This window comes from Triticum aestivum, chromosome 3B (assembly GCF_018294505.1).
Source record: "Triticum aestivum cultivar Chinese Spring chromosome 3B, IWGSC CS RefSeq v2.1, whole genome shotgun sequence".
In the NCBI taxonomy this organism is placed as follows: domain Eukaryota; kingdom Viridiplantae; phylum Streptophyta; class Magnoliopsida; order Poales; family Poaceae; genus Triticum; species Triticum aestivum.
Window position 1 is genome coordinate 502,715,388 of NC_057801.1, and position 26,729 is coordinate 502,742,116.

Here is a 26,729-nt window from a genome sequence, read left to right on the forward strand (position 1 = left end):
TATGCCTCCCTCTGAAGACGAGGCAAGCCTCGACAACGACGAATTCGTCGTGCCAGAGGATCCCGTCGAACAAGAGCATTTCAAACACAGGCTTATGCCACGGCAAGCAGCCTCAAGAAAAAACAGCAACAACTTAGAGCTGACCAAGACTTGCTAGCCGACAGATGGACTGAAGTCCTGGCGGCCAAAGAGTATAAACTCAAACGCCCCTCCAAGAGCTACCCGAAGCATAGGCTGCTACCCCAACTAGAGGAGGAAGCAACTAAACCTACATCACCAGCGTACGATGCGCCCGATCGGCCACCTCGTGGCCGCGACAGAGAGGCCTTTCGGCCCTCAACTCAAGTTGCACCCCAGCGCCACTCCAAAAATACCAGAGCACGGGGAAACGCAACAGACCTGTGAGACATATTGGAGGATAAGGCAAGGCAAACAAGATCAATCTACGGATCGCGTGTGCGCCCCACGTCACGTGACGATAACCGTCATGCCGGATATGATAAATACGGCCAGGCCGAACACAACAGACAAAGCTCATCCGAGCTACGTCGCGATATAGCCCAGTACAGGGGTGCCGCACACCCACTATGCTTCACAAACGAAGTAATGGATTATCAAATCCCCGAGGGTTTTAAACCCGTAAACATCGAATCATACGATGGCACAACAGATCCCGCGGTATGGATCGAGGATTATCTCCTTCATATCCACATGGCCCGTGGTGATGATCTAGACGCCATCAAATACCTCCTGCTCAAGCTTAAAGGACCAGCTCGGCATTGGCTTAACAGCCTGCCAGCAGAGTCAATTAGTTGCTGGGAGGACCTGGAATCCGCATTCCTTGACAACTACCAGGGCTCTTATGTGCGACCACCAGATGCCGATGACCTAAGCCACATAATCCAGCAGCCAAAGGAATCGGCCAGACAATTCTGGACACGGTTCCTAACCAAGAAAAATCAAATAGTCGACTGTCCGGATACAGAGGCCCTTGCAGCCTTCAGGCACAACATCCGAGACGAATGGCTTGCCCGGCACCTAGGACAGGAAAAGCTGAAATCTATGGCAGCCCTCACGACACTCATGACCCGCTTTTGTGCGGGAGAAGATAGCTGGCTAGCTCGTAGCAATAACATAACCAAGAGCCCTGGCAATTCGGATACCAAGGACAGCAATGGCAGGTGACGTCGCAACAAGCACAAGCGCTGCATTAACGGCGACAATACTGAGGATACAATAGTTAATGCCGGATTCAGAGGCTCTAAACCCGGTCAGCGGAAGAAGCCATTCAAAAGAAACCCTCCGGGCCCATCCAGTTTAGACCGGATACTCGATCGCTCGTGCCAGATACATGGCACCCCCGAACAACCAGCCAACCACACCAACAGGGATTGTTGGGTGTTCAAGCAGGCAAGCAAGTTAAGTGCTGAAACCAGAGACAAGGGGCTGCATAGCGATGATGAGGAGGAGCCCCGGCCGCCGAACAACAGAGGACAGAAGGGCTTCCCCCCGCAAGTGCGGACTGTGAACATGATATACGCAACCCATATCCCCAAAAGGGAGCGGAAGCATGCTCTCAAGGACGTCTATGCATTGGAGCCAGTCGCCCCAAAGTTCAACCCATGGTCCTCCTACTCGATCACTTTTGATCGAAGGGACCACCCCACTAGCATTCGTCACGGCGGATTCGCCGCATTGGTCCTAGACCCAATCATTGACGGATTTCACCTCACTAGAGTCCTCATGGACGGCGGTAGCAGCCTGAACCTGCTTTATCAGGATACAGTGCGAAAAATGGGTATAGATCCCTCAAGGATTAAACCCACAAAGACAACCTTTAAAGGCGTCATACCAGGTGTAGAAGCCAGCTGTACAGGCTCGGTTACACTCGAAGTGGTCTTCGGATCCCCGGATAATTTCTGAAGCGAAGAGTTAATCTTTGACATAGTCCCATTCCGCAGTGGCTATCACGCCCTGCTCGGACGAACCGCATTCGCAAAATTCAATGCGGTGCCGCACTATGCATATCTCAAGCTCAAGATGCCAGGCCCTCGCGGAGTCATTACGGTCAATGGAAACACCGAACGCTCTCTCCGAACGGAGGAGCACATGGCGGCCCTGGCGGCGGAAGTACAAAGTAGCCTCTCAAGGCAATTCTCCAATCCGGGTGTTAAACGTCCGGACAACGTCAAGCGCGCCCGAAGTAACCTACAACAAAACCGGCTGACACGTTCCGAGCAAGCATAGCAGTGCGGCCCCAACCCCAGCCCTCGCCAGATGGCGATAGCGGTACCACACGTACATAATTATGCTTTGGAAATACCATGGGCACAAGGGGAGGGGCACAACCACGGCACGCCCAGAATGCGGCTCAACCGCACTAGGGGCTACCTATTCTGCCGTTTCCTTTTTTTATATATACTTTCAGGACCCAACTTCCGGAAGGCATGTCCGGCAATATACTCGCCGAACACACGATGCAACAGCCAGGGAGACAACAAGCCACGTCAAATGTCCAGGTGGTCTCTATAACGAGCTAAATACTTGTTTTACTTAAAATCTCGCAGCTTGCCCCTGGGGGGGGGACATGTCAAATAACCCCATCTCTTGCTTATCACACTATTTGTATCATTCTGCTTTCATAGCAGCCCTTTTTAATAAACAATACATAGCTCTTATCTATTATTGTATTCATTTATTTTTATACAAATATGTTCATTCATGACATTATGCAACCGTACACTTTGGTACGGCCAATACACCAGGGGCTTAAGCACCCCATAATACGGTGTGAGAAGACCGAACACTCTCATGAGTGCGGTACCCCGAATTTACAGCACTATATGCATCGGCTCCGAATCATGTCTTGGTTCAATAGTTGGGTTTGCCCGGCTCCCATGTTTTGGTACCTTACATTCCGCAATGTTGGCTAAGGTAGCGCTGGGAGAACTACTGCGATTGTGCCCCAGTTGAGCTGGGTTAACACCTTAGTAGAGAAAGCTAAAACTGGCCGTCATGATAGTGCGAGAGACCGGTCGCTGTTCGTGAGGTTTTTCAAGTCCTTAAAGACTTATGCCGCTTAGAGCGAGGAGCCGGATTTATCTGGCCTAGGCGTGGATAGCGCCCCGAACTCGGTCTTCCGAATACTAGGGGCTTCGCCGAAATTTAAAATTATAGAATTCTATGGCTAAGTGAGAGTGATAAAGCATTATAAGTCCGATGGCCTTGTTCGTTGTGCTGAGCGCCTCCCTAGATGGACCCAAGAATGGGAACAAGAGCGCTCAGGTTTATCCCGAACACCCTAGCACTCGTGGCATGGGGGTAGAAGCTGACGACTTGCATCTCTCAGATTTCATAAACGGCTGCACAGAAGGTAATATTTTAAATTCAAGAAGCTTTGCTTAGCGCATATGAACAAGTTTTCAGCGCACAGGATAAATACGAGCGTGTTTACTCAAAAATTACATCCATGGTACATTCCTCCGCCACAAGACGGGCACCCTTCAGGACGCCCTCATAATACATCTCGGGCCTGCGATGCTCCTTCCCCTCCGGCGGCCCATCCTTCACCAGCTTCTCAGCATCCAGTTTGCCCCAGTGCACTTTAGCACGGGCAAAAGCCCTACGGGCGCCCTCGATACACATGGAACGCTTGATGACTTCAAGCCGTGGACAGGCATCCACCAGTCGCCGCACCAGCCCAAAGTAGCTCAAAGGCATGACCTCACCAGGCCACAGCCGGCCTATCAGGCCCTTCATGGCCTGTTCGGCTGCCTTATGAAGCTCGACCAGCTACTTCAGCTGGTCGCTCAAGGGCACCGGGTGTTCGGCCTCAGCATATTGGGCCCAGAACACCTTCTCCGTCGAGCTTCCTTCCTCGGCCCTGGTAGAATGCGGTGGCATCGGATACACTGCGGGGCAGATCTACGAACGCTCCTAGAGAACTCCGGATGCGGGTAAGTAACAGGTAATTTACTTTCACATGCTTGCTTTGCATAAAGAATGCCTTACCCGCCGCAATCTTTTTCATTGCCTCAATCTCCTCGAGGGCTTTTTGGGCTTCGGTCTTGGCAGATTTGGCGCTTTCAAGTGCTGAGGCGAGCTCGGACTCTCGAGTCTTCGAGTCAAGCTCTAACCTCTCATATTTTTCACAAGAGCATCGAGCTCTTGCCGCACCTCCGCCTCTTGCTTCTCTCGCTCGGAGCACTCCATGGCCGCATTGTCTTCGGCCTTGGAAAGCGCTTCCTTCAGGGTTGCCACCTGAGTTGTGGCCCCTGCAACATTCACGTTGGTCCTGTCATTTTTTCAACCAGGTATTTCTATATACATATACATACGGTATTACATACCCTCCTTGTCCTCGAGCTGCTTCTTGCCACGGCCGAGCTCGTTCTCGGACCGCTCGAGGTTCTGCTTCAATGCGTCGACCTCTGCAGTCAGTGCGGCAGAGGTCAGCAGCGCAGCCTCCATTCGCATATTGACATATTTATATTAGACTCATGCGTATATCTTTTTAGATCCTCAGTCCGGCTTTTCATTCGGAACACCAAACTGAGCATCAGGGGCTACTGTCTATGCGGTAACATTTTTATATGTTTTGAATACATACCTCAAAGCCTGTTAGCAGGCTGGTATAGGCTTCTGTCGGCCCGCTCTTGGCGGACTGAACCTTCTGAATCACCGCACTCATAACAGTGCGGTGCTCCTCGTCGATGGAGGCGCCGTTGAGCACCTCCAGCAAATTGTCCAGCGTCTCCAGTTGGACAGAGGCCGCCGGTGTCGTAGGCGTGCCTTTCTTGCAAAGGCGCCACCTACCAGACTCTGGAACCTTTGTTGGTTCCGGAGCGGTGTCCGGCCCGGGGCCGGACTTAGATCCCTCTGTGGATTTACCCCCTTTGGGCCTGGAGTCCGGGAGGTCGCCTTGCGGCGCTTCCAGGACCACCTCCTCCTGGTTTAGTCCCTTTTGGGACTCCACCTCGGCGTCGTCCGTAGGGAGAGGGGAGGAGGCCGTCGGAAGTGAAGCGCTATTCACATCTGACGAATCCAGGGAGCCGCTCGACGAATCGCCGAGCTGAGCCTTGGGTGGACTGCATGATTGAATTCGACGTCAGAAGGTACCATACATTAGAGGAGCGCCATAAGTTATTCTGGTATCTGGACACTTACGATTTTGCCAGGGGCTTGACCCTGGATGGCCATTCCTCCCCGCCGTCTTTGGCATCGGAGGCGTAGTCCGGCAGAAGGGTCCTCCCCTTCTTGGACCCTCCGGCCTCCCCAGTTGGGGTGGCCTTCCTTTTCTTTCCTCCCCCCGCTGGAGGGGGAGAGGCTTCTTCTTCCTCCTCCTCGTCTTCGGAGGCGGAGGGTGCTTTGGGGTCGTCGGGCGATGAGTCCGACACACCAGGCATCGAGAACTCTTTCGAGTCCCCGTGGCCTTCTTCTTGGCCTTCTTCTCTGGCACCACGTGGGGTGCCAGAACCAGCAGCTTTGTCAAACGAGCGTCCGCTGGGTCTTCGGGCAAAGGAGCCGGACAGTTGATCTGTCCGGCCTTCTTCTGCCAGTCCTATTAAAGGGATGGGAGTTTAGATCCCGCATAGAGTCAAACTATGGAAAACAAATACCCCATAATGGGAAAATTGAGCTTACCGTGCTGGCTTGACGCTTCGCGCAGAATCCGTGATCCTCGGTGATGGGAGGGTGAACCTCGGAGCTCTTGAAAAGCACCTTCTAGGCATCTTCGTGCATTGTGTCGAAGAGCCTGGACAAAGTTTGGTGCCGGGCCGGGTCAAATTCCCACAGATTAAAAGCCCGTCGTTGACACGGGAGGATCCGGCGGAAGAGCATGACCTGGACTATGGTGACAAGTTTAACCTTCCTGTCGATCAGGTCTTTGACGCAAGTTTGAAGTCTGGTCACCTCTGCCGAATTACCCCACGATAAGCTCGCCTCTTTCCATGAGGTGAGCCGTGTGGGGATGCCAGATCGGTATTCGGGGGCCGCTGCCCATTCAGGGTCACGCGGCTCGGTGATGTAGAACCACCCCGATTGCCACCCTTTGATGGTTTCCACGAAGGCGCCCTCGAGCCATGTAACGTTGGCTATCTTGCCCACCATGGCGCCTCCGCACTCCGCTTGTCGGCCGCCCACAACCTTCGGCTTGACATTGAAGGTCTTCAGCCATAAGCCGAAGTGGGGCTGGATGCGGAGAAAGACCTCACACACGACAATGAACGTCGAGATGTTGAGGATGAAGTTCGGGGCCAGATCGTGGAAGTCCAGGCCGTAGTAGAACATGAGCCCACGGACGAACGGGTGAAGAGGAAAGCCCAGTCCGCGGAGGAAATGGGGGAGAAACACGACCCTCTCATGGGGCCTAGGGGTGGGGATGAGTTGCCCCTCATCTGCAGCTGGTGCGCGATGTCGCTAGACAAGTATCCGGCCTTCCTCAACTTTTTTATTTGCCCATCCGTGACGGAGGAGGCCATCCATCCGCCTCCCGCTCCGGACATGATTGGAGAAGGTTGAGGTGGGAAGTGCGGACTTGGGCGCTGGAGCTCGAGTGCGCAGGAATGGATAAGCAAAGGAGGAAGAAGGCGTAAATGGAAAGGGTGGATCCTTATCCCCTTATATGGGCGGCCGAAACTATGAGCCCCCACCAGCCTAATAAAACTCGTTTATCTCCCAAGCGCCGCGGTTAAATGGCGCGGTTGGGTTACCCATGCCCGTATTGATGAGAATCCCGAAATAAGGGGACACGATCTCTGCTTTGACAAGACGTGCCAAGGAAACCGCCTCGCTAAACGCGCTGAGGTGGAACAGTAAGACGATTCGAATAAAGGCTCGGCCGTGGCATGATGTCACGCTGCGGAATACGTCAGCAGATTAGATTTGCGCATATATTATTCTCTCTATGGTGGTATGTGGAACTTATTTTGCAGAGCCGGACACTATCCTTGTGTTTAACATCTTCTATGAAGTATTCGGAGGAGGAACCCGCCTTGCAATGCCGAAGAAAATTTGTGCGCCGGACTCGTCGTCATTGAAGCCTGGTTTAGGGGCTACTGAGGGAGTCCTGGATTAGGGGGTGTCCGGATGGCCAGACTATGACCTTTGGCCGGACTCCCGGACTATGAAGATACAAGATTGAAGACTTCATCCCGTGTCCGGATAGGACTTTCCTTGGCGTGGAAGGCAAGCTTGGCGATTCGATATGAAGATCTCCTCCCATTGTAACCGACTCTGTGTAACCCTAGCCCTCTCCGGTGTCTATATAAACCGGAGAGTTTTAGTCCGTAGGACGAACAACAATCATACCATAGGCTAGCTTCTAGGGTTTAGCCTCTCTGATCTCGTGGTAGATCAACTCTTGTACTACCCATATCATCAATATTAATCAAGCAGGAGTAGGGTTTTACCTCCATTGAGAGGGCCCGAACCTGGGTAAAAACATCGTGTCCCTTGTCTCCTGTTACCATCCGCCTAGACGCACAGTTCGGGACCCCCTACCCGAGATCCGCCGGTTTTGAACCGACAGTAAGCATGAGAGTTTGTAGCATAACCAACAAATATGCCCTCATAAGGTTTAGCCTCAAATTTAGACAAGCGAACACCTTTCTTGAGAATGAAACACTTACACCTGAACACCCGGAAGTACTTGAGGTTGGGCTTGTTACCGATAAGTATTTCATAAGGAGTCTTGTTCAAGCCTTTGCGGAGATAGAGCCGATTGGATTCATGACATGATGTGTTGATGGCTTCAGCCCAAAAGTTGTATGGAGACTTGAACTCCGCCATCATGGTCCTTGCTGCATCCATCAACGTCCGGTTCTTCCTCTCCGCCACACCATTTTGTTGAGGGGTATACGGTGCAGCATATTGATGCTTGATCCCCTCATCACTAAGAAACTCATCCAAGGTGTAGTTCTTGAACTCGGTGCCGTTGTCACTTCTTATTGTCAAGATCTTTGCATCATGTTGACGTTGAGCCTCATTCGCAAAGTCGATGACGGTTTGTTGAGTCTCACTCTTCCTCTTGAAGAAAAATACCCAAGTGTACCTTGAATAATCATCCACAATCACCAACCAATACTTTCTACCTCCAATACTATCAAAGGATGGAGGCCCAAAGAGATCCATGTGAAGGAGCTCCAAGGGTCTCTTCGAGTATATGATAGTCATGGGAGGGTGAGCCTTTTCATGAAGCTTTCCTTCAATACAAGCACTGCAAGCATGATCTTTGGCAAACCTAACATTTGTTAGTCCACAAACATGGTCCCCCTTGAGAAGACTTTGCAAAGATATCATATTGACGTGGGCTAAACGGCGATGCCAAAGCCATCCCACATCAACTTTAGCCATTAGGCATGTCGCGGTCTTAGTGGGTCGCTCCGAAAAGTTAATCACATAGAGACCATTCTCGACATGCCCAACAAAGGCTACTTTAAGAGTCTTGCTCCACAAGAGGGCCACGGTATCAATATCAAAGAAAGTGGCAAAACCCATGAGTGCAAGTTGACGAACGGAAAGTAGATTGTACGCAAGGGACTCAACAAGCATGACTTTCCCAATCGTTAGATCATGAGAAATGACAACCTTACCAAGACCCAATACCTTAGAAGACGAGGCATCACCCCACTCAACGTTGGTGGGCATAGATGGGATCTTGTGCATGTCCACCACCAAGTCCTTGCTTCCGGTCATATGATTTGTTGCTCCACTATCGAGCAACCATGATCCCCCACCAGAAGCAAACACCTACAAGAGATCAATGCTTGGTTTTAGGTACCCATTTAGTAATGGGTCCTTTGATGTTAGTAACTAGGGTCTTAGGAACCCAAATAGACCATTCAATGTACTCATAAGGAGAACCAACAAATTTAGCATAAACATGCCCATCACTAGCACGGCACAACACATAAGAAGGGTTAAAGTCGCCAGCTTTGTTGGAAGAGGTGGCTTTGCCCTTTTTGACATCATCACCCTTCACATTGTTCTTCTTCTCCTTAGGAGCACCCTCTCCTTCCTTCACAAAAGTTTGCTTAAGAGGCGGAGGTCGTTTGGTCTTGTCGTTCTTATTCTTGTTCTTGGACTTGGGTGTGAACCCAACTCCCTCCTTGGCCACAACTTCCTTTTGATTGCTCAAAAGGTCATTGAGGTTCTTCTCACCATGTATGCATGTCACAAGGCCTCTCTCGAGTTGCTCCTTCAACTTGGCATTTTCCTACACAAGATGCACATGCTCACAAACGGGTTAGTAGCATTTGCGTTATCAATTAAGACCATATGAGGAAAGGCGGCTCCTTGTGAGCCTTGTCAAGTAAATCAAACTCCTCTTTGAGTCTAGCAAGGTCAACCCCAAGTTTAGCCTTCTCGGAGTTTAGCACACGAGAGACAACAAGAGCATGATCAAGATCTTTCTTTAATTTAGCATGGTCATCGTTGTGTGACTCCTCAAGAGCCAAATGATAACCACGCTCTTCCTCAAGAGCGTTAGAGAGATCCAATATCTCATCGGCATAGTCACGACTATGACCTTCCATCTTAGAGATGGTTTCTTCATGAGCCTCGATCATGTCATTGGCTTCACCAAGTTGTTCCAAGAGAGCAACAAAGTGCTTCTTGGATTTTCCCTTGAGTTTACTCATAAAATACTCAAATTCATTCATCTCTTCATTAGACCCCTCATTTTCATCAATGCAATCCGTCAAGGAGGGATTAGTAATGATGGTGGTTTTGATGTTGGGGGTTACCTTGTTAGTGGCTTTAGCCATGAGGCACTTGGCGGTGATGTTCTTGTTGGGTGAATCAAAGAGAGACACCTGGGGAGTTGTGGCAATGGCAACGGAGGCCATGGCCATTGCTTCTCCATCTTCATCATCATCGTCATCCTCATGGTATTCTTCTTGGACCACTAACCCTCGAGTAGGAGTCTTTTTGGTGAAGTTGTTCTTGTTTGGGAAGGACTTGGCTTTGTCTTTTCGAATGAGCTTGCCACCATTGTCTTCCCGCTTCTCGTAAGGACAATCCACAAAAAAATTGACTCACATTGCCACAATTATAACAAGTTCTCACTCGTTGCTTGCCCTTGAACCCACTTGAATTGTTCTTGTTGAAATTGGGCCTTGTGTTCTTCTTGCTCCAAAATTGCCTTGAAGCAAGAGCCATGTGCTCATGATAATCATACTTTGTATCCTCGGGATTGCCCTCCTCATCTTCCTCTTCTTCCTCTTCTTCCACAATGACCTTGGCCTTCAAGGCAAGATTGGACTTCTTTGTTCTTTGAGAATGGAGCACCGCGTTGTCGGCGGTCTTGTCCAAGATGCTCATTGCAACAAACTCATCCAACACTTCACTTGAGGTCATGGAGTGGAAGTCCGGTCTTTAACGAATGACGGAGGACATGGCCTTGTTGTAGGGCATCATGGCCTTGAGGAACTTGCGCTTGATCCAATTGTCATCCGTGTCCTTGCTCCCATGATCTCGGAGTGAGACCGCGAGTTTGGTTACTCTCCGAAAGAGCTCACGAGGTTCTTCATCTTCTTTCATTGCAAACTCATCAGCTTCATCTTGCACCACTTCATAGTTGGAGCATTGAATGCTTGCACTTCCCCGATAGAGAGAACAATGCAATGACATGCGTCTTTGGCCATGGCGTAGGGTCGAAGATGAGGGAGATCTTCGGGGAGAATAGCATCTTGGATGATGAAGAGAGCATTCTCATTGAATTGATTATCCATGGCTTCTCTAGGGGTGAAGTTGCTTCGGTCATGTGGATAGAAACCTTCTTCAATGATTCTCCAAAGATTACTATTCACATGATTTAAATGATGCTTGAGGTGATACACCCAAGAATCAAAGTCCCCATTTTTCACAATCTTAGGAGGAGGGCCGGCATGATTTAAATGAGTAGAGGGAATCGGTCCTCCATAAGTCGGAGGTTCCACATGGGCAAAGACGCCGGTGCCATTTCGACCACTAGTAGAGGGACCCTTTTCACTATTAGCTTCCCCCTTGTCGGAGTTAGCATCCGTCACCTTGTTAGTGGGATCACCCACTTTCATAGGCGAGGTAGATAGTTTAAGTCCTTCTAAGAATTTATTAAACATGCTTTCAACCTCGGTCGTCATGGAGGTTTTCAATGTGTCCAAAGCCACATTAAATTCCTCACGAGAGACCGCGGTTCCCCCATCGGCCGTAGACGAGCTCGGATTCACACCGGAGTGCTCCTCCCCACCGTCTGCGGTGTCAACCATACTCTTCGGACGGCAAAGTCCTTAATAAAGAGACGAGGCTCTGATACCAATTGAAAGGATCGATATAGTTGACTAGAGGGGGGGTGAATAGGCAACTAACAATTTTTAGCTTTTCTTTACCAAATTAAACTTTGCATCAAAGTAGGTTGTCTAAATATGCAACTAGGTGAGCAACCTATATGATGCAACAACAAAAAGTACACAAGCAAGCAAGGGATACAACACAAAAAGCTTGCACAAGTAAAGGCACGAGATAACCAAGAGTGGAGCCGGTGAAGACGAGGATGTGTTACCGAAGTTCCTTCCTTTTGAAGGGAAGTACGTCTCTGTTAGAACGGTGTGGAGGCACAATGCTCCCCAAGAAGCCACTAGGGCCACCGTATTCTCCTCACGCCCTCACACAATGCGAGATGCCATGATTCCACTATTGGTGCCCTTGAAGGCAGCGACCGAACCTTTACAAACAAGGTTGGGGCAATCTCCACAACTTAATTGGAGGCTCCCAACGACACCACGAAGCTTCACCACAATGGACTATGGCTCCAGGGTGACCTCAACCGTCTAGGGTGCTCAAACACCCAAGAGTAACAAGATCTGCTAGGGATTAGTGGGGGGAATCAAATTTCTCTTGGTGGAAGTGTAGATCTGGGTCTTCTCAACCACTCCCAAGCAAACCAACACGTTTGATTGGCTAGGGAGAGAGATCAGGCGAAAATGGAGCTTGGAGCAACAATGGAGCTTTTGGGGGAAGAGGTAGGTCAACTTTGGGGAAGAAGACCCCCTTATATAGTGGGGGGAACAATCCAACCGTTACCCCCCACAACAGCCTCGCAGAGAGCGGTACTACCGCTGGGGTGGGCGGTACTACCACTGTGGCCAGCGGTACTACCGTCCCACCTTGCGGTACTGCCGTGTAGAAGAGGGGAGCGAAGGTGCCACGCAGAAGAGGGGAGCGAAGGATCTGGACCCAGAGCGGTACTACCGTGGAGGTAAGGGCGGTACTACCGCTTAAGAGCGATACTACCGCCTCTACTACCGCAACTAGTGCCGCAAGACCCGACACGAGAAAAGGAACCCTCGAGTCGAGGCGGTAGGAGCACGAAGCCTCAAAGGTACTACGTCGGAGGGCTTCAAGTGGTACTACCGCTGTGGAGCGGTACTGCCGCTTGTAACACTCAGGCGGTACTACCGCTGTGGCCCGCGGTACTACCGCTGGGACCAAACAATGCTCAAAAGAAGGGGAATGAGTTCTCCATTGAAGCGGAAAGGCTCAGAGGGTGTAACAAAGATGTGTACGTGTTGATTCCACCCTAGCCTTACCAAAGCGGACCCCCTCTTGCTAGTATGATGACTCCTACGAAACTAGTCCACCAACATAGAACCGAAAGAGCTGCACCATCTTGAATAACACTCTGAGGGGAGTGAATCCTCTCGTGCCAAAGGATGAATCTCTGAAAAACTCAACGCACACTATTAGTCCACAAAAGCATCATCATCAATCACCAAAACACCTTAGGGATAAGTATGCCCTTACAGTAGGGATTTGGATGATCGTGAGTTTCAAGCTTTAAATGGTTCATCAAATTATGGGTGATAATATACCCTCATCTACAACTATCAATCACTAATAGGCATACATTGCCATTGCAGTTTCAAGCTATGCCATTCATATTCTTTCTCATTATCTTCATTGTCATGGACAGTTGTGTCAACAATTTGCTCAATGGGCAGCTATTATATATGTGTATCTCTTCACCATATTTATAACATTTTTGGCCTTCGTTTTCCTTTTCCTTGCCTCTAGTTTGCTTCAGGGTGGGTCATTTTGTCTTTGGTGAAGCAGTCGTTTCTCCCACTCTATTAGTGTGACTCCTAGACGAGCCTTTGATATGACGATATGGAGTCCTAGTTGTCTTTATTTACCTCACAAACCTCTCGGCCTTTAAGGCCAGAGTTTGTGCTTGATCAATGGACCAGATTTGTTGCATCATTAGTCGTTCTTGGATGACATCATTGAGACCATTGATCTACCTTGCAACTTGTTGATTATCATTTTTGCAAGGTTGCTCCCCGTTTGTAGCCTTAGAAACCCCTTCGTGTGATCTAAAACCGTTATATTCCCTTGAGAACAGTTTTGAAATTGGATAAATAGGATCTGGTTGTAATCAACAGAAAAAAAACTCCCTTTCAAAAGACTCTTCATTTGCCGCCATTCACACAAGGTTCTCCTCTCGGCATGCGTTTTTCTTGAAGGCGATCCCACCATGCCCTGTCTCCTCCGTTAAGCTTGTACGCTACCAAAGGAATTCTACGATCTTCTGGAATCTCCATGACCTCAAAAAAATTCTCCACTTCATACAACCAATCGAGGCACCCTTCAATATCAACATTTTCATTTAAAGTTGGGATCTCAGCTTTCACCTTGTATGTATCCCTTGCATATGTAGGGTTCGGTACTCTCAGATGTGCATAGAGATTGGGCTCTTCAAGGGAATCATCATATTCTTCATCTTCGGAAGTTTCAACATAAATTGGCCTTCTTGAAGTACGTTGAACCGCACATTGTTGTGATAGGCTTGCTCACCTCCCCTTCTTCCATGTTGAACATCTTCATCTTCTTTTCCTGAAACAGGCTCTTTTGACGAATCTTCTTCATTCATAGCAGGGGGACACTCTTTATTATCATCTCATTGAGTTGATCAAATCTCTGATTAAGATCTTCACGTAGTGCTTTGATCTGTTGTTCTGCAACATCCACCCTCTTCGCCAATTGCTCAATTGTCTGCTGCAGCTCCACTATCAAAGAGAAAATAAAGAACTAGTATGGATCAACGTGACTTTGGTACCACCTGAAGCAGCACAAGGTTGCGGATGAACAACTCCACCTTGCTGCTACAAAGTGTACATCACAAGCGTTGAAGGAACTACTTCAACATTTTGCGTTGGATATTACTCTAGAAGCGAGTATAGGTCGATATGGCAGTAAGAGTTCAATCCAAAACTCCTAGGGACAATATCTACTCCAAGATCTTATATAGGAACACCAAGTTCGATTATACGTAGTGGGGCTACATAGCCTGGTTCAAAACTATAGGCGATGACCTCTATTTATAGAGCTTTGGAAAGCCTTCACATCTCACTTCTACTTATAGTTAGAACACTCTAGAAAATATTACTTAAGATTCATCATTCTACTCATAGCTAGAAGAAGCTAAAAAACAATATGTAGGGTTAAGAAAAAAACACTACATTAGAGTAGAAGTATCTAGAGTAGCAAACATTTATTTTTCCTTTCCTCATCTATTGTTCCTCGTCGGCTCCCATGGCACGCGCTATTACTTCAAAAGGCCAGCGACCACCATTGCTAGACGGGAGGCGGTGTTGCGTGACATTGCACGACGACGACCGATGAGAGGGCGTCATCGACTGCTGCAAGGCCTCCCCGAGCGGGTGTTGTAGAGGCGACGATGCACGATGATGATGATGCCATGTCGTGTTGTGACAACGGTGTTGGTGTTGCAATGACGACGATCATGTGTCGCGACCACTGCAACGATGGCCGTGTTGCAGGGCGACAAGTGCAACATCAATGATGTAGGGGAAGAGGCCTACGCTCCACGTGAGTCCGAGTCTCGATCTACCTTCGTTCCTTACCTGTGACAGACCGAACGACTGAGAAGGGACGTGTGGTCACTACGACAACCATATTGCAGGGTGGCGCAACATCGACGATGTTGCGGATAGTTGAGAAGGGACGGGACTGCCAGCTAACCTGTCAAAGTGAATCCATCGGCTCACACATGATGCATCGGGCAGACATCGAACTGATGTGACATTCCCAGGAAATCAGCCGGTCGACACATAGTACGCACCCACTTCTGAATGTTGGTCGCATATGTTGATGACGTGGCCTTCAGAAAAAAAAACACTTGCACGGCGATGAAAATGTGTGTGTTTGTGGTTGTTTCACCACTATGATAATACGGAAAGAGGTAATAGCACCCCAGGTACCCTAACTTGCACACAATGTGATGATTTAGTCCCAAAGTTGCAAAACTAGACCAAACCATACCTCAACTTGCACCCAATGTGATGTTTTAGTCCCAGGCCAATCACAGCTTGCCAATTGGCTGCCAAGTGGCTGGGCCGGTCAGTGCGCGGATTTTCTCACAAAACCCCCTGCCGTTTCGTTGAATCAACCCGCAATCAACCAAGCGGAAGATTCCCAGAAGAAAAACGAGAGAAAAGCGAAGGGCAAAGGGCAGATGGCACCGTGTCGTGTACCTCCTTGTCTGAGCCCGCCCGTCATGCTGCATGCTGCCCCGATCCCGTACTGTACCCTAGCCAGCCGCCACGGTATATGATGCCAGGCTCAACCCCCGTCGCATTATCCTTTGTGCAGCCCCTTCCAACTGAAGATTTGCTGACACGCACACGCAACAGACCAGACCCAACTGAACAAGAATGGACGCCACCCGCGCCCTCCTCCTGCCCCAGACCGACGGCGCCGTGCCCGGCGTAGTGGACTTCCGCGGCGGCCCCGCCCCGCACGCCTCCACCGGCCGATGGTCCGCCGCCATGTTCGTCCTCGGTACGTCCGGCCCCCGATCCAGTACATGGATGATTATCGATCGAGGGGTGGCCTTAATTTGGGTCTTTTCTGTGTCGTTTGGAATTGAAGGTGTGGAGATCGCGGAGCGGTTTGCGTACCACGGGGTGTCGGCCAACTTCATCAGCTACCTGACGGGCCCGCTGGGGGAGTCCACCGCCGGCGCCGCCGCGGCGATCAACGCGTGGAGCGGCGTCGCCACGATGCTGCCGCTGCTGGTCGCCTGCGTCGCCGACGCCTGGCTCGGGCGGTTCCGCACCATCGTGCTCGCCTCCGTCCTCTTCGTCGTGGTCAACCCACTTTTCCCCTCCCGTAAAAATTCCCCTTTTGACATAAAAAGTGCTCCGTGAACGAACCCCTTTCTGTCCGCCCTTCCCCAATCAAGCCCGCGCACTTCCACTGACAGAGAAGTGCGTCCGACTGACCACTGACAGCCGGGTTGCCATTGCAGAGCATGGGCATGCTGACCCTGTCCTCGGCGCTCCCGGTGTTCCACTCGGACGGGTGCACCAGCTTCACCTCGCTCTCGGGCGCGTGCTCGCCGTCGCCGGTGCAGGTGACCATCTTCTACGTCTCGCTCTACCTAGTGGCGCTGGCGGAGGCCGGGCACAAGCCGTGGGCGCAGGCGTTCGGCACCGACCAGTTCGACCAGCACCACCCCGAGGAGTCCGTCTCCCGGAGCTCCTTCTTCAACTGGTGGTACTTCGGCATGTGCTCCGGCACCGCCGCCACCACCATGGCCTCCAGCTACATCCAGGACAACATCGGCTGGGGCCTCGGCTTCGGCATCCCCTGCCTCGTCATGGTCTTCGCGCTCGCCATGTTCCTGCTCGGCACCCGCCGGTATCGCTACTACACCTCCACCCAGTCCAGCCCCTTCGCCCGCCTCGCCAGGGCCTTCGTCACGCTCCTCAAAGGCTCCAAGTCCAGCCAATGCGCCAAGTATGATCACTCATCATCCATCATTTCTCGTTTGAAATCTGCAATTTGGCCATGAGAATTCTGAATGTATGATCTTGTCAGGCTTACATACAGTGCTAACTCTGAATGTGGTTGATCTGTTGTTTAGACAAGCAGTACTCTTGCGGGCGAGGATGGTGAGTTCAACGCGGAGCACCGGGAGGAAGTTCGGGGCCTGCTGCGGCTGTTCCCCATCTGGGCGACGTGCATCATCTACGCCCTCATCTTCTCCCAGTCGTCGACCTTCTTCACGAAGCAGGCGGCGACGCTGGACCGGTGGATAGGCGCCACCTTCCGCGTGCCGCCGGCGGCGCTGCAGACGTTCATCAGCCTGACCATCATCACCTTCATCCCAGTCTACGACCGGCTCTTCGTGCCGGCGGCGCGGCGGTTCACGCGCCTGTCCTCAGGCATCACCATGCTGCAGAGGATCGGCACCGGGCTGGTCCTCGCCCTGGTGGCCATGGTGGTGGCGGCGCTGGTGGAGGCGAGGCGGCTGGGCGGGGCGAGGGAGGCCGGCCTCGTGGACGACCCCAAGGCGGCGCTGCCGATGAGCCTGTGGTGGATGGTGCCGCAGTACGTGTTGTTCGGGCTGTCGGACGTGTTCGCCATGATCGGGCTGCAGGAGTTCTTCTACGACCAGGTCCCCGACGCGCTGCGCAGCCTGGGGCTGGCCTTCTTCCTCAACATCTTCGGGGTGGGCCACTTCCTGAGCAGCTTCCTCATCTCCGCCATCGACGGCGCCACCAAGAAGGGCGGCGCCAGCTGGTTCTCCAACAACCTCAACCGCGCGCACCTCGACTACTTCTACTGGCTGCTCGCCGGGTTGATTCAGCGAAACGCAGGGGGTTTGTGAGAAAATCCGCGCGCTGACCGGCCCAGCCACTTGGCGGCCAATTGACGAGCTGTGATTGGCCTGGGACTAAAACATCACATTGGGTGCAAGTTGAGGTATGGTTTGGTTTAGTTTTGCGACTTTGGGACTAAATCATCACATTGTATGCAAGTTAGGGTACCTGGGGTGCTATTACCTCATACGGAAAAGGAAAGAAATTAAAGAAAGACCACGCACCACAGTGATGAGTGGTCACAGTACCTGTCCGCCCGCTAGATCCACTTTTCCAGACAAGTACTCCATCTTCTTCTCTCCATCGCCCAACGCGGTTTTGATTACAGTTGGAAGAAAGAAAAGCAAAAAACCAAGACCGACGAAAGAGCCCCGCGACCTAGTGGGGAGGCAGTACAGTGGTGGGCGGAAGATATGCCTCGGGAGGAGCCGCCGGCGGCCGAGGTCTCGGAGACGGGGGAGAAGGAGGACGGGCAGCCGGAGGAGCAGGAGGAGAGGTGGGCGCGCCTTCTGCCGGAGCTCCTCTCGGAGGTGGTGCGCCGCGTCGAGGCGTCCGGCGGCGAGCGCTGGCCGGCCCGCAAGGACGTGGTCTCCTGCGCCTGCGTCTGCCGCCGATGGCGCGACGCCGCCGTCGCCGTCGTGCGGCCGCCCGCGGTGTCCGGAAAGATCACCTTCCCGTCCTCGCTCAAGCAGGTGAGAACGGGAGCTGCGCCTGGTTGGCTTGTGCCCTCATACCCGTCGATTGGTAGGGGTCTCTGCTTCCGGTTCGGTGTGTGGTGGTCCAGGGCTGTGGAAATCCCCATTCCAAACTTAAGTTTTTAAGGAGGAACTGATGATGCGATTTCCCCCCTTTCGATCCGTAATTTTTTCCAAGGTTCCTCCGTTGAGATAGGGCATCCGATTGCGGCACTTTTGACTTCTGTGTGAAGCTTGAGCGACAAATTTCACACCTGCCTATACATCAGGTCCATTAGTTCTTTCCGATAGATGCTAATAAGGTTGCTTGTTCGCGCGATTTGGAAATGGGATAGATTCACGTGAATTCACTGTTGAGATAGGGCATCGGATTACGGAAACGGGATAGACTCACGTGAATTCACAGGGAACAATTCAGTTCCTGCAGGAAATGGGATAGTCTCCCGCCAATCAATGAGGTCCTTAATCGTTCTTGTACTCCCTCCGTTCACAAATATAAGATGTTTTAACTTTTTGTGAATTGGATGTATATAGACGCGTTTTAGTGTGTTTGTTCACTCATTTCAGTCCTCATGTAGTACATATTGAAATATCTAAATCATCTTATACTTGTGAACGGAGGGAGTACCATTTTAGATAAAAGTGCCCTAAACCTATTCTCGCTGACCTTATGGTGCTAAGGGCACCACACCGTCTGATCAGCCATGCAGCAGTTTGCGTACTGTGGCGATGGAGTACACCATGACGTCACATGAAAGTGGGGTGCTGCTTTTATCTAAAATCATCTTATACTTGTTCACTCATTTCAGTCCTCATGTAGTACATATTGAAATATCTAAATCATCTTATACTTGTGAACGGAGGGAGTACCATTTTAGATAAAAGTGCCCTAAACCTATTCTGGCTGATCTTATGGTGCTAAGGGCACCACACCGTCTGATCAGCCATGCAGCAGTTTGCGTACTGTGGCGATGGAGTACACCATGACGTCACATGAAAGTGGGGTGCTGCTGCATGTGTCGTGCCGCAGCCCGGTCGCGCTGTATGCCATACCAAAGAAGTGTGCGTGTATAAAGTACACTCGCGTTCTCATTCTTGGTTTGGGGGATACCAAATTTGGTGTATTTGGGTGGGTGATTTCAATGAAGGTTGACCTGTTGGTGTGTTGACGATCAGAAAATTTGGCTTGCATATTTTTGTCATGCCCCTGCAAAGAGAGACTCGATTAATTGGGTTTCTAATGGCAAGGCTTCCAAAATCAGAAATTCTGTCTTGCCTATTTCGAGTAGCATAGGGTGTGTTTGGATGGTGGCCAAAACCTACCCTACCAATAATTTGGTCATCGCTAAAAATTTGGTCTATGTTTGGATGTCTTTTGTCATGCCAATGCTTCTCTGTCCATTCTAGATCACTTTTCTAGCCAATGTTCGCCAATTTATGGGCAAGAAAAAACTCCACCAAAAATTTGGCTAGCCAATTATTTGATACAGCCAAGCTAGGCTAAAACCAAACGTACCTGTAGTTTTCATACATGTCTACTGAAGCTAGTTTTCCGAGGGATTAATTTGTCGTTACTTGGGACTTAGTGCAGAATTTTCTTATGCAGCATCTGTATGCCTAATCTTACAACATGTTGTCAAACAGCCAGGGCCAAGGGAGTTCCCAATGCAGTGTTTTATCAAGCGGAATAAGAAGAACTCTACGTTCTACCTCTACCTTGGCTTGACAACTGGTAAGTTTATCTGATGGGAGTACTGCCTTGATTTTCTCGTATTTATTTTATGTTGCCACCTTGTGTGGGAGCTTCTATGCACTGGGTCTGTCCTTTTTTTATTTTATGTTGCGTATACATTTGGGCTTGTGGACCAGGGACACTTTCAGCAAGAAATATATTGAAGAGTTAGCAATGGTTTAGCCGAAAACCTTAGCTTATAAGAAGCTTGGTCTAAGAGACCGAAGCTTCTTTTTTTTCATCTAAAAACGAGGCAGATTGCATTCTTTTTCTTGGATTATTATGCTGCCTCCTTTTGTATCTCACTCAACAAGGCTTTAATTGGAAGCGTGCCCACTTGTTTCTTCTAGTCAATTCTGACTTTTCAGTTGCATCTACATTGTTTTTGCATGTGTAGTCGTCTCATACATATTGCTTCCTGGCACTCAACTAGTAATCAAACCAACTCAAATGCATCTATGTTGGGTTTTCATGGCAAAGCGGTAATTTGCATCTGTATGCATTATTGCAATTAAACTGGGATCGTCAGGAGACGTGTGAACTGGCTAATGAAATTGAACCTGCAGAAATCCACTGAATTCTGGACTAAAATTGTTACCGTGTGTTGGAATAACCCTAAGTTTTCAAATAAAAAAATAATGGACAGTGCTGCTCATTATTTGGATTGGTTATTCAAAAGTTCAATTCAAAGGGTTTCGTTCAGTCATGCCTAGGACTTGAGCATCTTTTGGAGCTAGAATCTAAATCTCAAGATTTCCTCCGGTCTTTCGGAGCTTGGATAGTTTTACGAGATTAGTGGCAGTAATAGTACTTGGAATATCTCACTTGATCTTTGTTACTACCTGTAACACTCAGGTGCATAGGCAGTAGAATGTACATGTTCATGTATTTATAGAGCACCAATTTTCTCAACCAGTTCCTTACTCTCATCTGCTCAAGGATGAAGTGTGTTGTGTGGCTATATGCTATCATTAGTTTGCCTTAAATGGATATTCTATGGTTCTACCAGTTACCATGTGCTGTCCCTTACAATTTGTTGTACTGTTCGTAATGTCATTTAACCATTGTCACTATAAAATGTGCCTGATGATATAGTTTAATATACATATTGTCTGCGTCTGACAGCTACTGTAGATAAAGGGAAGTTTCTCATGGCTGCAAGAAGGTTTAGGCGTGGCCCCCATACCGAGTACATTATATCCCTTGATGCTGACGACTTGTCACAAGGGAGCAATGCATATATGGGGAAACTGAGGTGAGAATTCAACATGGCTGCACTTACATTAGCCTGTCATGCTATTTTTATGTATCCTGCTAAGTGTTTAAATTGGATGAAGTAATATATTTGGTGCAAATATGGAACACAAAAGTGTGTTTTTGATTTATGGAACACACTTAGGTCCTCAGTGTTATAAAAACCATTAGACAATGTAGTACTACAGAGTTCCATACTTGGAGTTAGTACCACTTCTTCACTTTGTATCTTTTCAATTGAATTTGAATGCTAGTAATATGATTCAGGGGTCAAAGATGCATCGTTTACAATACTGCAAAACAAACCTTTTGACCTGGTGGCATGACTAAGGTGCCTTATTCATCCCTTTGTCACATGAAACCCACTGCATCCTTGAAATTTTGCGATGGTCTGCTGAAGTATTTACACTATGTCTTGAGACTCTAAACTTTTGACCTTTGCCCTTTTGGGAGTGTGCAAGCTATTCCACTTTTATGATTGCTTCACATTTGCTGGTTTTTATGGTCCTTTTAAATTTATTTTTTGGGTCCTGAGGATCTCTTTTTTATTCTATCTCTCTTTTATATTATCATTAAGGGAAAAGTCCATTTTACTGATCTCAAGTATCGTGTTTGTCTATAAACCTCTCAAGTCTGTGGCTTACTTAGCCCCCTGAAGTGAGGTTTGAAGGAGGTATTGTATATTGCGGCAATGTCACTGATTTGAGGGTATGTTTGGTTTCTGGTTTGTGTCCAAAACCTAACCTACCAATTTTTTGGTCCTTGTTTGGATGGTTTCCGATATTTTTGCATGGCCATTCCCCTTTGCCCTCTCAGCTTATTTTTCTTGCCAACATTGGCCCAACCATGGGTAAGCAAAACCTTTGGCTAGCCAAATGTTTGGTGTCGGTGAGCTTTGGCTTAAACCAAACATACCCTGAAGGAAATTTCACCTATGTGGTATCTATCTCTTCTCTCACCTGCCACCTCCATGTAGAAAAACCAAATCAGATTAGTCCCTTTTCCTGTTCATCTTCCCCCACGTGCTGGAGGTGGAGGAAGAGTGCTTCCCCAAAATTTATTTTCCTCTTTCTCTCTTCGACATGTTGCTGCCTGCTCTTTCTCCAACCTGGCCTCGTGCACGTCTACTTCCTCTTTGTGCCAGCCCAATCAAGACCAAGACTCCCAGCCATGCCTCTTGTGCGTAAAAGTAGTCATCAGAGACACGTACATAAGTTGGCCTTGCGATCCATGATCAGCTGTCTTAAAATACATTTGGTTGCTGGCATTAGGCTTTGCCCGAACACGGGTGAATGGGTGACAATTAAGTATCACTCCGATCAAGATGAACTTTTCCTAGTAAGTGGGGCAGTTATAGTAGTACGAACAAAAGTATATTCAGACTGACATGATGTAGGGAGTAACTATTGTTATTACTAAGTATCTTCAGTATGGTCCGCCCCTATTGGTATTTTTATTCTGAAAAATAATCATCATGTGTCCTCGCAACTGGCTGCTGAAGTGTTGAGGCGATTACTTTACCAACTTTTTGGAATTTGATTTCACCATTTCAGTGTCCTAGTTTAGGTTATGTCACCTCCCTATCCCTATGTTTGGTTTCTGTTTGCATTACTGAAAATTTGGATTACTAATTATATGTATTTGATTCTTTTACTCGGTGATATAATTGTGCTTCTTCTGTAACCTGTCTAGATCTGATTTTTGGGGAACAAACTTCAAAGTATATGATAGCAAGCCACCACATGATGGCGCTAAAGCATCAAGTAGTCGATCTAGTCGGCGTTTCGGAAGCAGAAGAATCAGCCCCCAAGTATCGGCGGGCAACTATGAAGTCGGGCAGCTTTCATACAAATACAACCTGCTCAAATCCCGAGGCCCCAGGAGGATGTATTGTGCACTCGAGTGCCCTTCACCTCAAGAGACCTGGGAAAACTCCCTCAAGACGAAGTTTCGGAAGCCCATGGGTACCACGGTTTTAAGAAACAAAGCTCCCCGCTGGCATGAGCACCTGCAGTGCTGGTGCTTGAACTTCCACGGGCGGGTAACAGTTGCGTCCGTCAAGAATTTCCAGCTGTCCGTTGCCGCTGACCCCAATGACCCTACTGGCTCCAGGGACGAGGAGACGGTGCTGCTGCAGTTTGGTAAGGTCGACGACGACATCTTCACGATGGATTATCGGCAGCCTCTGTCGGCATTTCAGGCCTTTGCCATCAGCCTCAGCAGCTTTGGCACCAAGCTAGCTTGTGAATAGAGCGATATGGTGATGCTCGAAGTATCACCGCTTTGGTTGGCGCAGTGGATGTATTCCGCGAGTCTTGTTGCGTCTCGGACTCTCGGTAATTCGGCGTTTTCTTGCTTTTTTCTTACTTTGATGCCGATGTGCTATATGTTTGTATCATGAGCATGTATACAAGAAAAATGTATGGTTCGTTGAATGTATTTAGTTCCAACAAGGCAATCGTGCTGTATAAAGTTTCACCTAAAACTGAAGTGAAAACCCAGGGTTCTAATGTAAGTACATAGTGTTGTGGTGAAGTCGCACTTTCTCCTACCTGCATGTCAGCCGAGGAGAAAGATGGAGCAGAAATCTGGTATGAAGTCTTTAATTTAAGGTGCTGAGGTAATCGTACATCAAGCGACAATTCAGAGATCCATCATGTACTTGCATGCTTGGAACGGCAGCCATTTTCCACCGGAGACGAAGCCATACTTTTCCGCAACGAGCCTGAGAGTCAGTCAAACCCCTCAAACCAAGCAGGGATCAAAGGAAAAATGTGGCAAAAAGCTTCAGGAATACAACCGTGATTCACTATAGTCATGGTCATGTTCTTCCATCACTACAAGAAAAAGGCCTAACGCCTTAACAAGCGCATGATACTATCACCGTGCGTGTCCTTCCATCAGCAAGAAGCTGAGAAGGGAAAAGAAGAAAAGGAAGGCTTCTACTTGCATCCATCGTCTCTCCGACCAGGGGCGGCGCCGCTGCTCCTAGTCGTCGGCGGTACTGCTGGCCCTCCCAACCTCCGCCTCCAGCATCTCCATCTGCTGCTCCAGCAGCCTCAGCCTCCGGTTCATGCGCTCCAGCCTCTCCCGAGCCGCCTCATCTGCATGCCGGGTTTTGTACACAATCAATGATTTCGTGCACCTATACTATACAGTGCTAGACATGTTAGATCGAGGAGGTAATTGTGGTGTTCACCTAGCTGCACGACGAACTGCGACGCGGCCACCTCCGCCTGCCCGCCGTCGGCGACGACGGTGCTGGCGCCGGCGAGGCCCGCGCCGTCCGGTCGGGGCTTGGACGTCGTCGGCGGCCCATTGTTTCTCCTCCCGAGCATGGCTATAGCCACGTATACAGTATACTGATACTCTTGGATCGCACGCACGGACCGGCCGGCTTATTGGTGCAGTGGCGAGTTGTGACTGGTCGGCCGGCCTTTTATTCGCGCAGGGAGACTTGGGGGAGGGGCTGCCTTGCCTTGGCGGAGAGGTCACCGCGACGATGATTCATGGAGCTCGGACCGGGTTCCTCGTTCCTGGTCAAGTATGCTGCTGGGTCAGGAGTCCCACCCGGCGACTTGGACGCTCGGTCTCCCGACCCGACCCAGCCACTGCCACCGTGCACATGAATCTGCCTTCATAGCTGACCGGCCGGAAAGATCAAAGATTTCCCTCAGCGACATAGTGTGTACCCGCATCCATCTCCGGCCTGATTCTCTCTACACCGTCGCACGGGACGGGCAACCATGTCACGTCGGCGAATGGCCATCGCACCGGCAGGCGGCGGCGGCGATCGAGCCTGGAGCTCCGTTTCTGCAATCTGATTGATAAGCCGGGTTAATTGTTTCTTTTTTTCGAGAATCAGCCGGGTTAATTGTTAAATCGTGCGGCGTCGATCGTGCCGAATCGATCAGTTCGACAGGCGTTATTTGGGGATCTGGGAACTGTGAGTTGCCAGGTGCTACTACCCGCCGGGAGTCCTGTTGCGTCACTGCATGCGCATGGGGCATGGGCCTGGGCATGGCTCTCGTCCATTGTTTAACCCGAGTGGATTTTTTTTCTAGTAAAAGCATGGTTAATAATATAGCCAATTGATTATAAGAATTAAGGAGTTGCCATGTCATCTAGAGGCAACCTAATAGCCGGCATGTGCGGTAGTAAATTTTTAATAAGTACTCTATGACTCACTGCGCCAGCAATGTCCTAAGACCACAGGAGACGAGGTAGACCATCGGCGGGAGGCAGTAGAAACCCTAGCTTGCTTGGGTATGAGCACCACGGCTCTGTGTGGTGTCTTCTCTCTTTTCTTGCTCCTGATATATGTCAGGATTTTGGGTGTTGCCACTTCTCCCGTAATTTAACTGATTAGCTCCATGCATCAATTTTCTAAACCTACTCTCAAATGATTATGGTATGAAGACTCGTACCTAGTCCCTCTCTAAACTCAAATAGCCAAACTTTCTCTTTTGCTATTTTTTCAGGAACCTTTGTTTTTTCATTATTTGCGTACATAAACATCATTTCTAGTTGTCAGTGTTTCATACCGATAGTGTCGTCAATTGATGACTATTTGTTTGGATGGGTGAGCGCGCTGGGGTTCGAGACGGTTTGGCAAAGAACAAGGGATTTACCCAAGTTTGAGCCCTTCTGTAGGTGGTAAGACCCTACTCGTGCCTCTAATGTGTCTATTAGTCCAACGCTTGAATGGATCAGGGCATTGCCGGCGAGCAATGTTACTTGAGAGTGGGTTTCTACACCCCAGGACACTGCAAAACCGACACACTTGGTCGAAAACATAGCAAAATATTTCAAAACAATCTAAAACTTTGTGGCAATATTATAAACAAATGTTATAGTTGCTTGTAAAATTTGGTGGCCAAATGACATCTAAGGAGCTCTGTACCAGAAAATTTTTGTGCTCAAATATGTGTAGTGTTTGAGGAGAAAGTAAGAGTGACCTTTGCAAGTGATACCCCTTAATTAATGATTTCACTCTTTCTGTAACTTCCACGCCTCCACTCCCATGCGTCGGTCCCCCCTCCCCCCCACTCCGTCGATTATTGTCGGTATCTTACCTATTATGCCTCCTACGAGCAGTACCAGATGGTTGTGGTAAGCAAAGCAGCACCTGCGCCGGCGGCGGCGGTGACTAACTGTCAACAATACATGCATTGCAAAGATTTCAACCTCTATTCCCCTCCTACCGTTGCATCGCCTCTGCGGGCGGTACCTATTTCTCGCTGCATTCATCAATATCTAGCGAGGGTAGGTTGGTTTCTCGTCGGAGTACCTCATCGACTGCCTACCGTCGGAGTACAAGCTCGAATTTTATTCGGCACCACGAAGAGGCAGTCGTGTTTTAACGGGATGGTACGATTGATC

The 26,729-nt window shown here is 49.4% G+C and overlaps 3 protein-coding genes across 5 annotated transcripts; 2 read left to right on the top strand and 1 right to left on the bottom strand.

The window, feature by feature from the left end:
- Positions 1-15,713: 15,713 nt before the first annotated feature.
- LOC123070593 (protein NRT1/ PTR FAMILY 5.10-like) lies at positions 15,714-17,914 on the top strand. Of its 3 annotated transcripts, XM_044493858.1 has the most exons (5): positions 15,714-15,840; positions 15,931-16,148; positions 16,310-16,800; positions 16,928-16,946; positions 16,982-17,914. In XM_044493858.1, exons 1-5 carry the CDS (start codon positions 15,714-15,716, stop codon positions 17,672-17,674), a joined length of 1,548 nt encoding a protein of 515 aa, XP_044349793.1. In that variant the 3' UTR covers positions 17,675-17,914. The 3 variants fall into 3 exon arrangements, with proteins under 3 accessions (XP_044349793.1, XP_044349791.1, XP_044349792.1); XM_044493856.1 differs by having other exon boundaries at positions 16,933-17,914; XM_044493857.1 differs by having other exon boundaries at positions 16,936-17,914.
- A 15-nt stretch (positions 17,915-17,929) lies between these two features.
- LOC123070594 (tubby-like F-box protein 1) lies at positions 17,930-23,862 on the top strand. The gene is made up of 4 exons (XM_044493860.1): positions 17,930-18,358; positions 20,006-20,093; positions 21,219-21,348; positions 23,040-23,862. Exons 1-4 carry the CDS (start codon positions 18,080-18,082, stop codon positions 23,596-23,598), a joined length of 1,056 nt encoding a protein of 351 aa, XP_044349795.1. The 5' UTR covers positions 17,930-18,079; the 3' UTR covers positions 23,599-23,862.
- Positions 23,863-23,936: 74 nt separating this feature from the next.
- Positions 23,937-25,252, bottom strand: LOC123070595 (uncharacterized). The gene is made up of 2 exons (XM_044493861.1): positions 24,547-25,252; positions 23,937-24,451 (listed from the first exon to the last, which is right to left on the bottom strand). Exons 1-2 carry the CDS (start codon positions 24,683-24,685, stop codon positions 24,336-24,338), a joined length of 255 nt encoding a protein of 84 aa, XP_044349796.1. The 5' UTR covers positions 24,686-25,252; the 3' UTR covers positions 23,937-24,335.
- Between the last annotated feature and the right edge of the window lie 1,477 nt (positions 25,253-26,729).